Here is a 16,726-nt window from a genome sequence, read left to right on the forward strand (position 1 = left end):
CAGAAACATGCTGAGGGTTAGGGTTACACTGACCGCTGGTGTGAGTGTGATTGTTTGTCTCTATGTGTAGCCCTGTGAAGGACGTGTCTTACTGTAGACTTTTGCAGCGACAGTTTTAGGGATGTCCTACTGCTGGAGTGTCTGGACACCAGGACTGGTTCAGTTTCTGAGTTTATCTGAACGCTCTAGAGCACGGTAGAAATGAGCAGCACTATTAAAAATCGTAAAGAAGCCTGAATTTTATCTAAAACTGACATCGTCGTTTGCAATCCCTCGGTATTCGAGTATGATGTCTGCTTGCGTTTCGGCCTAGTCTTCCCACTTCCTGGTACGTGATGATACCACTTGCAGTCAAAATAAATTATTGGTGAAATAAGTTTTTCTCTAATAGCAGCTGTTGGAAACCAGGTTACACTGCATGTCATTTGATTCATGGTTAAGTTATGAAAGACTTTTCTTTTATTTATTACACTTCCATTGAGTTGGGCTCATTCTGCCCCAATCTGCACACGTACATTCCAAAAAGTGAAAGGTAGTGAAAAAAAAACAAAACATAAAACCCACATGACAAAATCATTTACAATCATCAGTACAATTCCAGAGTGCAGAATATTATTTTACATCATGTGCCTTTTCATGTCTTCAAACTCATTCAGTCCTTACAAACAGAGAAAATAAATGTTTAGGACAAGGAACTGTTAAATCAAGACATGAGTCAAGTCAATAAATTAATTCAAACATTCACAGCCTCATATAAATCATTACTTCGCTGCTAATTATTACTCTGCTGTCACAGAAAAGTTATCAAACTGTGCCAGTTCAAATGAGTGTGTTCCTATGGCAGCCCAGCCATGCTTTGGTGTCAGAACCACAGCGTTCTTCCACAGCGGGTATCCATTCAGCAGGCCTGATGCATACTGGCCCTGCAGAACAGAGGAACACATATTAACATACAGGGAACACGTGAACAGCAGAACAGAAGATCACGTATCAACATACAGGGAACACGTGTTAACATACAGGGAACATGCTAACAGCAGAACAGAGGAACACATGTTAACATACAGGGAACACGTGTCAACAGCAGGACTCAAAGTCTCTGCTTGTCCCTCTGACACTCATTCACACAGATGCAGCAACGAAGGCACGCAGTACGGAAGAAAGGCCAAGAAATATGCAACCAGTGATGTTAGTGTGTTAATCTGTAGGATACAGCAGGCAGCAGTCAGAACATTGCACACTGCTGTCAAGCTTCTGGTTCTGTCTTTGACCACTCCTTTGACAGAACTGGTGCAGTTCAATTACAGACTTGTTTCTTCTTCAGTCCACCGGTTCTTCATGAGGTTTAAGTCATGACTTTGAGAAGGCCCATCTAAAATCTAGCCTGATTTAGCCATTTTTTCACCACAGGATGTGTATTTCCTGACAACAACTGACCTAAATATGTATCAGGCGGCGGGAATTGATGGGACTCAGAAACACCCCATACTTTAATCAGTTGTTCCTTGGATCATTCCTGATAGATAAGTCCTGAGCAGTGGATTTGTAGTTGGATCACAATCAGCTGATGTAGTGTTCACTTGTTGTTAGCCATGCTGCTATCTGGCAATGATAGAGATTAATAAAGTATCTGTGTATTCATCTATCTATCTATCTATCATAGATTTCCGCATTTCCACCTTGATAATAAGTTGGGACTGGTCTAAAAATGTAGACTTCATCTACAAAAAGGGCCAGAGCCGACTTTATTGCCTCAGAAGACTTCGATCACTAGACATCTGATGCTGCAGATGTTTTATCAGTCTGTGGTAGCAAGTGTCCTGTTTTATGCTGCAGTCTGCTGGGGAGGCAGTACAAAGAACAAGGATGCAAGGCATCTGAACAAACTTATTTAAAAAAGCAGGCTCTGTGGTTGGAATCAGATTGAACTCATTGGAGGATGAGGTGGAGAGACAGGCACTGAGCAAGATGGAGGCCATTCTGACAAACATGGATCATCCACTTCACATCTGCCTCAATGAACAACAAAACATCAGTGGACGGCTCCTATCCCTGCACAGCAAGACTGAAATATTTAGGAAATCTTTCTTGTCATCAGCAGTCAGGCAATTCAAAATTAAACAGATAAGAACCCTGACAATTGAATTTCCCTGAATAAAGTGATTAGTCTCCATTTACCTGGACAGTGAGTGTTAAGGTGTACCAACCAAAAGCCTGAGTACCAGACAGTCCTTCTGCCAGCACAGTCTGTCCAGCTGTTGACAGAGAAAAGAGGTGCAGGAAAAACATTAATGAGATCAGCTTGAAACATGAGATTTTTTGAGATTTCTTTCAAAAATCTCTGACACTGAAAATGTTTTGGACTAATACTCAGTGTGACGCTACTGACCGAGATCATTGGTAACTCTGTAGGTGCCGTCAGCAAACACCCAGAAGAAGACTCCTTTAGCACTGCGGACCGACTCGCCTCCCTTATCCACTCTGGCTGCTACGAACACACCACCTGTCTTAATGTTCTCCATGAAGATATCACAGGAAACGGTCAGGTCCTGCCTGTATAAACAGCAACACAACAATGTACAGACAGGGTTAGGGTAACCCATGTCAGAGGGGTTCACACCAGCTGTTCACACAGCTGTTCTGGAGTCACTGGGTCACCAATTCTCAAACATCTTCTCACCACTGATGGTCTCCTATGACACTGATTGTCTGGTCAGCATCTGCTACCCAGGTGATGGGTCTCTGGGTCACAACCTGCCTTAAGGTGAACAGGTGAGGCCCGGGGTCAGTAAGGTTGACGTAGTACTCAAACACACCCGTTTGGTCAGCAAAGTCTGGAGCCTCAGAGAAGGGAGGGTTTACTGTACAGGGTTTAAACACAAAAGAGAAACAACATGAAGACCTTTGGGTGTTAGACAGACAGACAGAGACAGACGTGTTGTCCACACCAGCTTTTATAACTTTTATTTTACTAAATATGAATTTTAAATGACATTATTTTTCTCTCTTCTTTCCTCAAATAACCCATCCAACTGTTGTTGTTTGTTTTTTGTCTGAAAAACACCTTAAATGTGTAAGTATGTTAGCTTGGTTCTGTCTGCTGCACTCACAAACATCAAAGTTGTCCTTATAGACTTTGGGGAAAGGAGCTGACGGAGGCGGCTCGGGGTAGCTGCCCTTATGTCCTGTGATAATCGTAGTCAGCGTGTAAACCTCGTCTTCAGCCAGACTGAGGGTAAATGATCCATTTAAAACCTAAAAACACCACAGACACAGAAGATTGTTGAAGCTGTCGATGTTGAAACGCTGCATCTCAGAGCTTAAACACTTTGAACTGTCATTTACCTTTAGTGGAGCTAGTTTTTCAAAGAAGTATGGCTTTTTAGTCTTGAAGTTAAACTGTGATCTCCATACTTGGAGTTCCTCAATGGAAGTCTAGAAAAGACATTAATCATCTTAGACCTTAATTAGCAGCATAAAGCAGCACTCAGCCACATCTAGCAGATCCATGAAGACCTCATAGAAACTTACAAGTGATCCCTTCAGCTGGAAAGTTGCATTCTGGGATGTCACATTGAAGTGTGGGAGTGGAGGTCTGACGCAGACGGAATGATCATGAGTCTAAAAGGGGGAAAAAAAGTGTAGTAAACTGGTTTTAGTTTGTTCATCTATTCATAGTTTTGAGCTCTTGTTGCTTCATTCATTGTTCCAATAATGGCCATAAGGAAAAAAACATTTCATTTCAATGTCAAACTATGAAACGTAAAATCATGCATCTTAAAAGCGGATAAAATTATCTGTGACAGTGGTGCTGCTTTGTTAGCATCTGTAGCACCTGTAGCACCATTAAACGGATGTTCTGCAGCAGCTAAGCTTCATTTAACCCCTAGACACCTAAATTTATTTACAATAAAAAACTTTTTTTGTGTGTTTTTGCTTTCCAGCAAAACACACAAACACATCAGTGGAGATTGCTAATTGATCCGTTACACACTACAACGGATATATAATGGTTAGGTCCCACTCTGACCGGTCCTACCAGAAACCAGCGCTTTAAAAGGTTCCAGGTACGTATTGAGTCTGAACAAACCAGCATTGGGGGAATGGATACGTTATCTGCAGTCTGAATGAATGTGGTATGATGAGAAGGGTTAGGGTTACGGCTAACCCTAGGCATGAAGGGGTTAAACTGAAGGCTAAGGATGAAGCTCTGGAAAATAGACGAATGTAAACAGACAAAAAAAAAAAAATCACAGAGCCAGGATATACTGGGATGTAACTGTGCAAATGGCAATAAACTCTATTAAGACATCTGTGGCATGGATGTTAATTTCACAAGCGAAACAACAAGACAGCCTGACTTGCCATGGTTTCTATGACGACAGTGAGGTTCCCTTTCCCATCAGTCAGGGCTACATAACTTCCACCGTGTTCCAGATGTCCAACAGTCTGCAGGTACGTCCATCCTGGCTGGGTGAACTGGGTGGTATGGGCTAAAGGAAGACAACAGATTACTAATATATATATATATATATATATATATATATATATATATATATACACATAATACATTTAGCTTATCTGCAAATAAAAAGTACTTAAAATATCTATTAAACAATTTTCCTAGAAAAAAAACATTGAAAAACAGTCCTTGAAGTTCTCTTCACAGTTTGAGGGTTATTTCTCTATGAGCTCTGATTATTATTAGAAGTCCTACATCTGTCTGCTGTCAAAGTAAATCACCATCAGTAGAAAGGTCAGCGCTCTACAGGCCTGTTCCATGTCAAACAGGACAAATACAGCTGGATCTTCTTTTGTGACACAGAGTCAGAAGACAGACCCCTTCGTGTGGATGGAGGACGAAATGGGGACGTGGCTGGAAGTATACCAATATTCAACATGTATAGCACTAAACCAGCAGGAGAGACACGAGATCTTTGGCTAAATTAACTGTTTAATAAAGTTAATGTTCTGCATGTGTTTGATCAATCAATCAATCAAAGTTTATTTCTATAGCACTTCTCATAGATAAAGTAGCACAAAGTGCTTAACAAGTTAAAAACAAACATTAAGAAGACAATGTCCCACATCCCTCCCATCTCCTGCCCCCATCATACTCCCTATCAACACACACACACATATACCTGCAGACAGTCACACAGCCACACACACACACACACACACACACACTTCTACATCAGAAATAATAGCGTAGGTTGGCTGAGAGCAGAAGCACCAGAAAGAGGAAACACCATCACTGAGCTAGTCATCAACATGTCAAGAGGATCTTCAGACTCTAGCAGCAGCAGCATCCAGTTTATGGACAGAAACAGGACTTCCTGCGTGCAGTTAGTCATTTAATGCTTCAGCAGATATTCTAACAGAAAGACGACAGGAAATGAATGAAGTGGAACTATAGTCCTCAGAGGCACAGGAAACAGCAGAGTAGGAAACAAACTATTACCACTACAGAAAATCAGGCTAGTTTTCAGAGTTTTCAGCTCTGTCCAGGTTCACCTGGACAGGTAACAGTCTATCACAGGGCTACACATGGAGACAAACAATCACAGTCACACGGGTAGCCAGAAACACCCTGAGTTACTGATGACTAACCAGCTAATTTTTCACATTTATTTCAAGTTCATATTTATCTTATTTTTTTTTATTTGTAAAGACTTATCAATGTTACCTGTTGGGATTTCTACAAAAAGAAGGAGGCGCTGACCTGGAGTAAAATCATTTAGCTTTACGGGGAGAGGCACTTTAACCCTTAAGCCACTGGCAAAAGGAAATGAGATTTATTTCTGACACTGTGAAGTTTCTGCCACACGTCTGCTTTCAAACAGCTGTCATCCTTGTTGTTCAGTGATCAGTGGTTCTCAAACATTCGCGGTATTTTCCCCATCACTCTAAACTCAAAGCAATAAACCAAATGATCAACCAAATGACCAACAGAGACAGCGTGTCATGTGTCTCTCCATGCAGTGCAGACCTGTGATCCAGATGGGAGACTCCACCACATAGTTTCCACTCCAGGGCTCCTCAGCCGTCATCAAACCATCTCTTCCGAACGGCAGGTCCTCGTAGTAACTGGCCACCAGGTTCCAGGAGATGGTTCTGAAGGAACAAGTAGAGTTGTGAACCCAACAGCTACATAAAAGGACTAACTACAGCTTTTCCCTGCATACTTGCACATTTTATTAACTCTAGTTTCTATTTTAATTAGGGTTGGTCACGTTAACGTGTTCTTATCGTGTTTACGCATTAATTAATTAACATGACGATTATTTTACCACGCGGTAAAGTTTTAATTTTTATTATTATTAGAAGGGTTAGTATTAGTCTGTTGCTCCCTGGCTCTGAATGCAGACAGACTAACCAGGATCCCAAGAGGTTGATGTAAATCAGGACATCTAAACTAACAGGGAGGTTTCAGACTGGAAGTCTTTTAGATGAGCTAAAATAAGAAAATAAGTCACAGAGAAGTAGTTGTCTACAGAGTGTATTCTGATTACTTTAGTGGAAGATGCTTGTCTGAGGATCAATGAATGATGGCAGTGTGATCCTGGTTAGTCTGTCTGGATTCAGATCATTTTACTTCCATCTAACAGCTGCTGCTGCTGAACACAGACTGTTTCTGCTCTCTGATAGAAAAAAAAGTTCCTGGTGGAAATCAGAATTCAGATTAATAAATGTTAACCTGCTGTTGCTGGGAAGGTTCCTGTTCTAATGTTCTGATCTCTAGATTCTGAGGGAAATGTTTTTCTCGAGAACAAACTAGATAAATGTTAATGCCCTGCCCTTACTAGAAATGTGTTTACCGCTTGCTGTGTAAAGAGAATACTGCTGTTAAAAAGAATGTATCTGGTTAGAGGTTACCCTAACCCTACCAAATATCACTGAGTTTTTGTTCATATAGCAGAACTTTTAAATTCGGTATTTAATTTTATGTAAAACAATGTGATTAATCGAGATAAACACTGAAAGTGAACACTAAACTGTGCCGTTACTGGACAGATAAAAGCAGAGAAACAGCAAGTCAGCAAATGGTGAACGATGATGCTGTAAGTCTCTATGTTGATGTGAAGTTATGTTCTCAACCCTTCACCGTGTAGATTAATAAATTAAATTGGAAACCATAAAGATCACACTGGATGTTAATTTCACATTAATAAAAATGAACACATTTGGTCACAGATGCTATTTCTGGGTTATCTCTGTACTCACGCAGTCATGAGTCCGTTGACGTAGTTCTGGTTCAGGATGCGAGCCCAGCAGCCTCCTCCCACCTCATTGTTGAAGCTGCTGTAGTCCTCTGAGGACCACAGCTTCTTCTGGGTCTTCAAGGCTTCGGTCACGGTGATGGTCCCGGGGTAGTGAGCTCTGATCACCACACATACAACAGACAAGCTCATCATGAAAAGATCAGCATCAGATCATTACGTATGAACTCATTTATATTCATTTATAGACAGTCCGGAGCAGAAACAGTGCAGAGACGGTCAGGCTGAGAGATAAACTGCCTCCTGATGCCTGAACTTTACCTTCCTGACTCTCATGAAACCTAAACTATGCAGACAGTTATCTGGGTCTGCTACGCTGTCTATTACAATGTCTTTGTCAAAAAGTTCGTTATATTGTGATTAAGGGTCATAGCTTGAAATTCAGAGTACCCTTTAATATTTAGGCATGTTTCAATAGTTTTATTTTGCTCAGAGGCTGTGAATTGCACTGGTATCAGGGATGGGATCAGCAAGTTCAGATTCTAGCGGAAAGTTGTTGGGGGGGGGGGCCACTTCCAATCGCTGGGCCGTTAACGTCGTTACCATCGCGCGGGAGTATCAGCGACAATAAAGTGTTCAAACTTGTGAAATCGGCGTTCAAATAAATGAAGTCGGCGGAAATCTGCGGATCCGCGGTAAATTCCCATCCCTGAAAAAAAGCGGAATTCCGCGAATTCGCGGAAAAATCATATCCCTGTGGTATTTAACTTGCACTGGCCCTAGTCCTGATAATAGCTCAATAATAAACACATAAACAGACAAGGAATACAAAATACATTACAGACATTTAACCAATTCCATTCATTCTCTAACCTCAACAGAATTTCCATTGACTTGACAGTAAATCTAAACATACGTAGATCTTTAAATGTATTGTTTCTGAGCTGCGTTCACCACAAGTCTCTCTACATGAAACTAACCCTAACCCTACAAACCCTAAAATAATATTAGTGCTTCATTAGTGACTTAAAACTTACAAGAACATGAAATAATGCAGAAATAAAACAAAACACACACAACACAGAAATGTTGCTATGGCAAGATTAGAATCGCTGCCAGAGCTGTTTATATCACATCATGCAACTTTCTCCAAGCAAGCAGTTAGCAAAAAGATATTCAGGATCTGCATGCATCTGTCAGGATCAGGAGGAAACAAGCAGCATGTTGAAGACAAACTGTCAGACATCTTCCTACCCTATCACGTCTACAGCGCTGCTCAGCTCAGGGTCTAGCAGCAGAGCCGCCACAATGGGCTCCCACAGGTTGTCACTGGCTACGATCCTGACCCCCTCCAGACCACTCTTATCCAACGTGTACCTCAGCAGCTGGTCCAGGAGACGGAAGCAGAGAAGACAAGGATTCACAGCTGTTTAATCTACCGGGTTCGCAACTGTTTAATTTACTGGATTCACAGCTGTTTAATCTACCGGATTCACAGCTGTTTAATCGACCTATGCTAAACACCTACCTGGAAAAGTATTTAGTAAAACTATTAGAGCTACTTTAACTGAGGTTTAAGCTATTCTGAAGCATCTAAACAAGCTGATCTGCTGAACATTCAGCAGGTAGTGGAGGATTTACAGACCAGCCAACAGCAGGATTAGCATCACTCATTAGCTTTCTCTGTCTCTACCAACTCCATGAGAAGGTATTCTACTGCTAAATGCTCCACCATGTTCACCAACTAGCTAACTATCCAACTAGCTAGCTAGCTAGCTAAGTAACTAACCAGCTAACTCATGAACCAGCTGACTAACTAGTTAACTAACCAGACAATTCACTAATTAGGTAACTAGGTAACCAGCTAACTAACTGACTGACTCTAACCTAACTAACCAGCTACCTAACTAATCTAAATAACTAGCTAGCTAACTGTGTGTTCCAACTTCCATCTAGACCAGTGGTTCTCAAATGGGGGTACGGGTACTGCAGGGGGTACGTGAAGCTTTTCAAAATTATTTTAAAAAAATCAGTAGGCTCATCCTAATAATAAGTCTTGGGAAAAATTATTTTGTAAAAAGTTCGATAAAATATAAATGTGTGTTCATGCACTGAATTCCCTCCCCCCACCAAGTTAGTTTGACCCACTGACCCAGCGCACTCGTCAACGAGTTGATAACACTGTGATAACACTGTAACTATGGAGACGTGGCTAAAGCGCAGCAGCAATGCTGCTGAAAGTACGGATAAACAAGCGAAAAAAGGCAAAACCAGCGCTGACGAAGTACAGAAAGTACATGGAAGAGTATGTTTTAATGGAATTTACATCCATGGGCTCTGACCCACCCCAGGCACTGTGTTTTTTTGGCGGGGAGAAATTAGCCAACGCTAGCATGAAGCCGGCACATCTCCAGCGGCATCTCACCGCAAAACATGGATGCCACGTTGGTAAGCCACCAGAGTTCTTCAGGAGAAAACTTCGTGACTTCAGTCATCCCAAGCCACAATGCAAAAAGCCTCCACTACATCAGCCAAAGCCCTGGAGGCTTCTTACGTGGTGTCTTTGCTCGTTGCTAAAGCCAAAAAACCGTTCACCATAGCGGAAGACCTACTGCTCCCCGCCGCTGTTGTATTGGCCGAAACTATGCTGGACAAAAAAAAAAATCAGTGCCTCTGTCTAATGACACCGTTTGCCGCAGAATAGATAACATGGGCACGGACATTGTCGAACAAGCTGTGGGGAAACTTGGCGACTCATTTTCACTGCAGCTGGATGAATCCACGGATGTGAGTGGAAATGCGCAACTTGTTGCATTTGTAAGATACGTCGACACGGACGGTATCTGTGAACACATTCTATTCTGCAAACAAATGGAGGGGCGAACAACCGGAGAGGACATTTTTAATGTCGTTAACACGTTTTTCACTGAAAACGCTATCAGCTGGAAATCCTGCAGCAGCGTCTGCACAGATGCGGCTGCATCAATGACAGGCAGCGCGAAAGGGCTCATAGCGCGGATTAAAGAAAATCCCGACATCAAGTGGACGCACTGTGTGATACACAGGGAAGCGCTAGCGTCCAAGAAAATGAGCTCTGTGTTGCACGATGTTTTGAACGACAGCATTAAAGTTATAAACTTCATCCAGTCAAGGCCACTTAACACACGTTTGTTCCGCAGCCTCTGTGAAAATACGGGAGCTGAACACACAGAACTGCTCCTGCATACTGAAGTGCGCTGGCTGTCTCGTGGAAGAATACTGAACAGGCTGTTTGAGTTGCGAGCTGAAGTGCACACCTTCCTAACAGAGCACGGATCTCCCCGTGCCACCTTGTTTGAGAACACGGATTGGCTTGCAAAGCTTTGCTATCTGGCAGATATATTCAGGAAACTGAATGAACTGAATACGTCCCTGCAGGGCAAGGACACCAGCATCAACTGGATGCTTTTCTCTCCAATGAGGATGTGGCCAGCTCCTGTGAAGTTAGTCATAGCGGGACATTTCGCTAACTTGATCAGTGGTTTTCACTCCTACTTTGCTGACATGGATGAGAAATCTGCACAGCTGGATTGGGTGAGAAACCCATTTCTCTTGTCTGAAACAAACAGAAGCAAGCTTCCTGTCAGTCATCAGGAAAAACTGATGGATGTAGTATCTGAACGTGGCCTGCAGATGAAGTTTGGTGCATCCACTCTCACACAGTTTTGGGTGTGTGTGAGGCAGGAGCACCCTGAGCTGGGACATAAAGTTTTGGAGCAGCTGCTACCCTTTGCATCCACATATTTATGTAAGGCCTCCTTCTCAGCAATGATGCTGATCAAAACAAAGCAAAGAAACAGACTGTGCCTGGAGAAGAGCTTGATCACTGCAGTTGCCTCCCTGCCACCAAGAATAACAAAGATCCTCAGTGAGGTGCAAGCCCATATTTCTCACTAACTTTCACTTTTCCTGTTCATAAATCACTGCCTGTTACATGCTTTTCAAATCAAATCAAATGTTCAATGCAAAGTGATTTAAGTGCAATCTTCTTTTTTTTAATCCTAGAAGAGGTAACGTTAATTATTTTTTGTGAGCAAATCTTTATTTATTAAGTTAATTTATTTTGTAAACAAAATATTTATAATTAAGTTATAGATTTATTTCTGTGAACACATTTTAGTTATTTATGTGTTTTTTATTTTGTACTATTACAGAGACCAATATAAATTAGCAGCATTTTGCATATTTGAGTTTTGACTGGTTTTATGCCTTCCTGGTGGTCACTGTCTTCCGTTTTTCTTTTGTTGTTTTGTTTTTTGTTTGCAATATGAATGTATTTGTCAGGTTCACTGATATAAGTTGTTTGGCTTTAATAAATCAGACACTGATTTTACAGCACTGTACCTCTTTTTTCTTCCAAAAATGTTTTGCCCGTGTCAGGGGGTACTTGACTAAAAATATATTTCTAAGGGGGTACATCACTGAAAAAAGTTTGAGAACCACTGATCTAGACAGGTGGTGTACAGTCAGCTGATCAGCACTTCTGCTAAAAATACTTTCCAACTGTGACCTGACATTTAGAAGAACGTCCCTTCATTTATGAAGGGAACTGAAACCATTACATCTAAATGAGTGACTAGTCATAACACTAAATACTCTTCCATGCACTACATAAGAGCATGCATGCACACAGCTAGCTAGTATACTCATACTACTCATCAGTTAGTTTATGATCGTCACTTTTCAATCTCTAATTCCAGCAGAACAACAGCCACAAACATTCAGCTGAGATTTACAGAGAAGGAGAGAGTTTCAAGCAAAGACGCATCTAAATGTAGTGAACATTTCACCAACGGTGCATCACACGCTTAGTCAGTGAGCCTCAAGGATCAGATTGAGTTTGGTGAACTGCAGCACATGGTGAAGTTCATGCTTCTAGTGGTGGCTGTGAGATCTGGTTAAATGGGTACATATGCAGTAGGTGGTGTAAACATGTAATTATGTGCCACTTCTGAGAGTACTTACCCAATCACTTCTACAGAATCATAAAGATAGAGGTCATCGATCATAGAATTAGCGATGCTCCAGTCACCATCTGCTGCAATGATGCCAACACCACTTTGACCAACTTTATCCAGAAGGTTCCGGAGCACCTTTCAACAAAGACATGCTCTCAGAGGAACCCAAATCGAACTTTAAAACTATTTTGGTCGTCACTGAGAGTCACAACTCAATGTTGGTGGCTGTTTTTCTCCCTTAATTCACATTTTAGCCATAGTTTACCCACAATAAACATGTCACAGGCAAATCAAGGAAAGAACATTTAAATATCCAGTAAGTACAGTAAGCTGGGGTTACCTTGATGTACTTGGCATTGTACCTTCGCTCATTCCAAATCTAAAGAAATAAATGGGAACGTTAGATTCATGGCACATTTCATCAAAGGGGAAAGCTTCCAGCTGTTTATAAACACTGAGGGTATGAGGACCAACCAGTTCCTCACAGCCTTGCCATGTTTTGTCTGAACCTAAGATTCACAGCCTATTTCCATATAATGTTGTGCATATATTTACAGTACAGTACATCCACGGCTGAAGGACTGTGCAGGTTAATTCTATGATGCAGGCGTACGCACCCCAACATATTGAATGTCCAAGTCGTGGTACTGCTTGGCACCAAGGATCCACTTCACCACATAAGCTGCAGTGATGTCTGGGTAGTCATAGGGCCAGTTACTGCCTCGGCCCACCCAACCAGGAAACGCCCAGGGCAGGCCTAATGTAGAGACACAGCAATACATGAAGGCTGAAGATGCTTTGTGCGTTAACAGTCCGAATGCCCAGTAAGACCACATTTCAAATCTCCCCAGCAAACAGCTGATTCTCAAACTCTCAAGACTAAAGTTGTAAAGCTGCAAAGTCTACAATTTCACAGAGGAAAAGGTTACAGAAAGTTTGATAAACCTGCCACGAAAGATGCTTCCAGCCACTTAAACCTATGTACAGCCATTAAAATATTCTGCATGGTACGCTGAAAAGTTAACCTAAACCCAGGTAATAAAGTTTTATTCTGATCGTAATTTGATCTCAGTTTTAAAACCATCACATTCTCCTGACCTGGCAGTTTGTCTGATCTGAAGCAGAGTGTAGTCTTATTTCCTACCTATGAGTGTGATGTTTGGGTTCCTCTTCTTGGCTTCTTTCATGAGCCACCACTCGTAGCCTCTGAAGTAGTTCTCATCGTTGTCGTAGTGCATGTAGGACGGCTCTGTTCCATCTGATGAAGTGAACAGTTCCCACAGAAAAGCTATTATTTCAATAAATCACAATTGTAAATTACTTCAGTGACTGACTTTGGTCCGTTTAAACTGCTGCTGATAGAACACAAAGAAGAAAACTGATCAGTTTATTGATTACAGAGAATATTCAATCACAAAGTTTACCTTCACTTTGATTAAAGTGATATCTTTCATCATGAGTCCGTGTCAGACCCACGTGCACTTCAGTACAATATAGGGTTTAATATATGAAGTTTAATAGTTTTGTTGTTTAGCTGTCAGTTATCAATAATCAGCCGCATTGATCAGTAAAATAAATACATTAATATACATTTAGCAGTTTTCTACCAGCATTCCTGTCTCACATCATTTCCAATCGCAGCTTTTTTAAACTGTTAACTGTTCTCCATTAAAACAACCTGTTGACTGAAGCAGCTGAACACCAGCGGTTCACTTAGTCAGAAAACGATCAAATGTTCGTTAAACCTCCTGTTAGTGGATGAGTTTAACACAGAAAGTCTGAGTTAGAAAACCACCTTCATACCTGTTAACTCTGATTGAGGGTTTAGTTTTATCGACTCACGCAAAGAAAGTCTGACTGTTAAACGGACTTCATAGTTCAGTCCTCCGATCTGCTGAACACCAGAAAAGCTGCTCATGTTGTACTGATAAGAACCTGTCAGATTGCAGCAGTCAGGAGGCAGTCACGCTCTAAGCAGGAATCTAGAGCATTCATGACAAAGTTTACAGCTGTAACTTCAATAAAATGTGGACTTCAGAATCTAATATTCAGACCAGCCTTTAACCTCTGTGTGAGGCTGCAAGAATGAACCCTACTCTTCTCTGTGTGTTTTTCAGAAGATTTCTCTGACAGCAGGTCAAAACAGAAGCATCAAATTTAAAATCCCCTCAAAGAGTTTGATCTAGGTCTGTATAGGATGCAGTCTGGTCCAGGGAGTGGTCTGAGGTCCAGGATGTAGAGGATTAAGGGTAACCTTCATTCAGAGATTCTTGGAATTCTATTAATGGAATTACTGGAAAAACTGGAGGAATGGTTTCAGCTCAGAGATGTCTGTTTCTGGTGTAAAACGCTACAGGAGGCATCGATCCAGACGTTCTTGTTTAAGTCTTTTATTTGGATAGTTATATACTTTAGTCATCAATGAGGCTGAATACTAGGTAGTTTTCCTTATGTTTCAGCAGTATTTTATCTTTCTGTCAGAAATCCCTTTTACTCGAGTATCAATCAGTATTCATTAACCTTCAGAACATTTCTGATCAATCACTATCACTCGACTAGTCTGACCAAGTGATCATCGATCAGCTCTTTAACTATTTATAGAAGTATCAATGCATAAATAAATAACATTTATCGATAAGAAGACTACTGAACAGTTTCTGCTTGTAGATCCTGAAAGACCACCTCCAGTGAAAACCATGTTTTTGTTATTTTAACATGTCACGCTGTTTTAATGCAACAAATCTTTCATAAAATAAAAACAAAACGCCTGAGAATGTCCTCCTGGAACCTGCAGAGTCTCAAAGCATGAGACTCTGCAGGTCCCAGGTTCTGCTCGTTAACCAACCCTGTTAACGAGCAGAGTGGGACTTTCTGTATGATTATTATTATTCAAGATGGGTTTCTAGTTCACACGTGTAAGGCTGAATTATTCTACTATTATACCTGCCATGGTGTAGAGTGGTCTGACAGTTTTTAGGGTGGATGGAGGGTTTAACGATACATCTCAATCATTTTAATGCAGGAAGAGATTACTGTCATTAAGGGAAAAAAACAAAGCAAATGACTTCTACATATGTAACTCTGGTACACAGAGGGTTTAAATGTAGGGATTTAAACAATTTTAGATTCTCGTCGAAAAAACAACAAGCAACATAAAGAGTCTTTGAACTTGTGTTTTTCTGACAGTTGCTGACAGTCTGTAGGTATTATAAATATCTAGACTGGTTAGAGGGTTAAGTTATCAGTATTTATAATACTGACAGTTTATCAGTATAGTTTCCTTTTTGTGCAAAATAACGTGACTACATTAAACGCTGTTATAAGAAATTTTATTCACAGATTTATAACAAGACTGATGGTTTCTCAAAATGAAATTATAAATGTTTTTATAAATCTAAAGCGGAGCAGTGTCATGTACAGTTCTGAGCTCTGGAGTCAATGGAGAGACTGCTTATATGGATTATAATTGTTGTTGGTTTTTGTCTGTTGGTGTTTTCTTTGTTTTTATATGGACCGTTACTGTGTCTGAAATAAATAAATAAAAAAAAATAAAAAAGTATTATAAATATTATAAATATGACAGTTTATCAGTATTATACATATCTAGACAGTTTATAAATATTATAAATGGGTAAATATGACTGACCAGTCGTCTGGGCGTCTCCTCCTATCTCCACCTTCAGGATGTGCAAAGAGGCTCCAAAGTTTGGCTGAAGAAAGAAAAAAAAGACACAAGAGTGAGATTCCTCCAACTTTAGGGTGAATTTTATGAACTTTTACTGTAGTTTTTTTTTTTTTTTCCCCAACCTTGAAAAGGTAATCCAGAATCTGGCTGCGGTATGGCTCAGCATAATTCACCAGCAACCGAGAGGTGGCCTAACAGAGCAGCAGATGACGGGGTTAGACACAGGAGAACTTTAAGGAGAACTTAATAATAAGGCAAATATCCACAGAACGGTAGATGGAACTTCAGTTACTAAATAATAAGAGAAACCTCAGTTACGGGAGACATCCTGCTGGATGTTTACCATAATAAACGGGATAACATCCAGCAGGTAGTTTCCTATCGGACCGGAAGTATACAAACGCCGGCTGGACTCACCCCTCCGCCGCTCAGACCTCCAATCCCGTCAAAAACTCTCCCCAGTTTGTCCCCGTCGGTCAGGACATAATTCTGAGAGCAGCAAGAGTCCAGAACCAGAACCAGAACTGAAATCACCGCCAGACTGAACTCCATTCTGCCGCTGCACGCCGCTGACTGATGCGCGCTCACGGCTCCTGCACGTCACATGACCGCTCTGCTGACAGGTCACGTGTTCTCCAGAACTAGATGGTCGCGTGACACGGAAACTTCAGCTTTTTTTTCTTCCTCTTTATTAACAAAATCATTTAACAAAACATTGTGGAATAGAGTCTCTACCAGTATGGAATAGAGTCTCGACCTTATGTAAATCTATTAGAAGAGGCAGTTCTTGAAAATTATTAAAAAGTACAATCAGAAAATGA

At 41.0% G+C, this 16,726-nt stretch overlaps 1 protein-coding gene across 2 annotated transcripts; it reads right to left on the reverse strand.

Moving 5' to 3' along the window:
* Positions 1 to 436: 436 nt before the first annotated feature.
* Positions 437 to 16,516, reverse strand: galcb (galactosylceramidase b). Of its 2 annotated transcripts, none has more exons than XM_051939631.1 (17): positions 16,323 to 16,516; positions 16,028 to 16,096; positions 15,867 to 15,930; positions 13,365 to 13,478; positions 12,838 to 12,977; positions 12,561 to 12,599; positions 12,228 to 12,355; positions 7,228 to 7,383; positions 5,993 to 6,117; positions 4,366 to 4,493; positions 3,532 to 3,621; positions 3,346 to 3,435; positions 3,111 to 3,255; positions 2,681 to 2,861; positions 2,390 to 2,553; positions 2,179 to 2,255; positions 437 to 923 (listed from the first exon to the last, which is right to left on the reverse strand). In XM_051939631.1, the coding sequence occupies exons 1-17, from the start codon at positions 16,455 to 16,457 to the stop codon at positions 780 to 782; spliced, it is 1,989 nt and encodes a 662-aa protein (XP_051795591.1). In that variant the 5' UTR covers positions 16,458 to 16,516; the 3' UTR covers positions 437 to 779. The 2 variants fall into 2 exon arrangements, with proteins under 2 accessions (XP_051795591.1, XP_051795558.1); XM_051939598.1 differs by lacking the exon at positions 12,228 to 12,355 and adding an exon at positions 8,478 to 8,608 and having other exon boundaries at positions 16,323 to 16,515.
* Between the last annotated feature and the right edge of the window lie 210 nt (positions 16,517 to 16,726).

Source organism: Acanthochromis polyacanthus, chromosome 1 (genome assembly GCF_021347895.1).
Source record: "Acanthochromis polyacanthus isolate Apoly-LR-REF ecotype Palm Island chromosome 1, KAUST_Apoly_ChrSc, whole genome shotgun sequence".
NCBI lineage: Eukaryota > Metazoa > Chordata > Actinopteri > Pomacentridae > Acanthochromis > Acanthochromis polyacanthus.

Bases quoted from the DNA above. Each gene is read 5' to 3' on its own strand.
- galcb (XM_051939598.1), bottom strand. From the start codon at position 16,457: ATGGAGTTCAGTCTGGCGGTGATTTCAGTTCTGGTTCTGGTTCTGGAC. The intron at 15,931-16,027 runs GTTGGGGAAAAA...TTCTTTCTTCAG, and splicing joins TTCTGGATTACCTTTTCAAG to CCAAACTTTGGAGCCTCTTT. The intron at 4,494-5,992 runs GTCTGCACTGCA...GTCTTCCTTTAG, and splicing joins GTCTCCCATCTGGATCACAG to CCCATACCACCCAGTTCACC.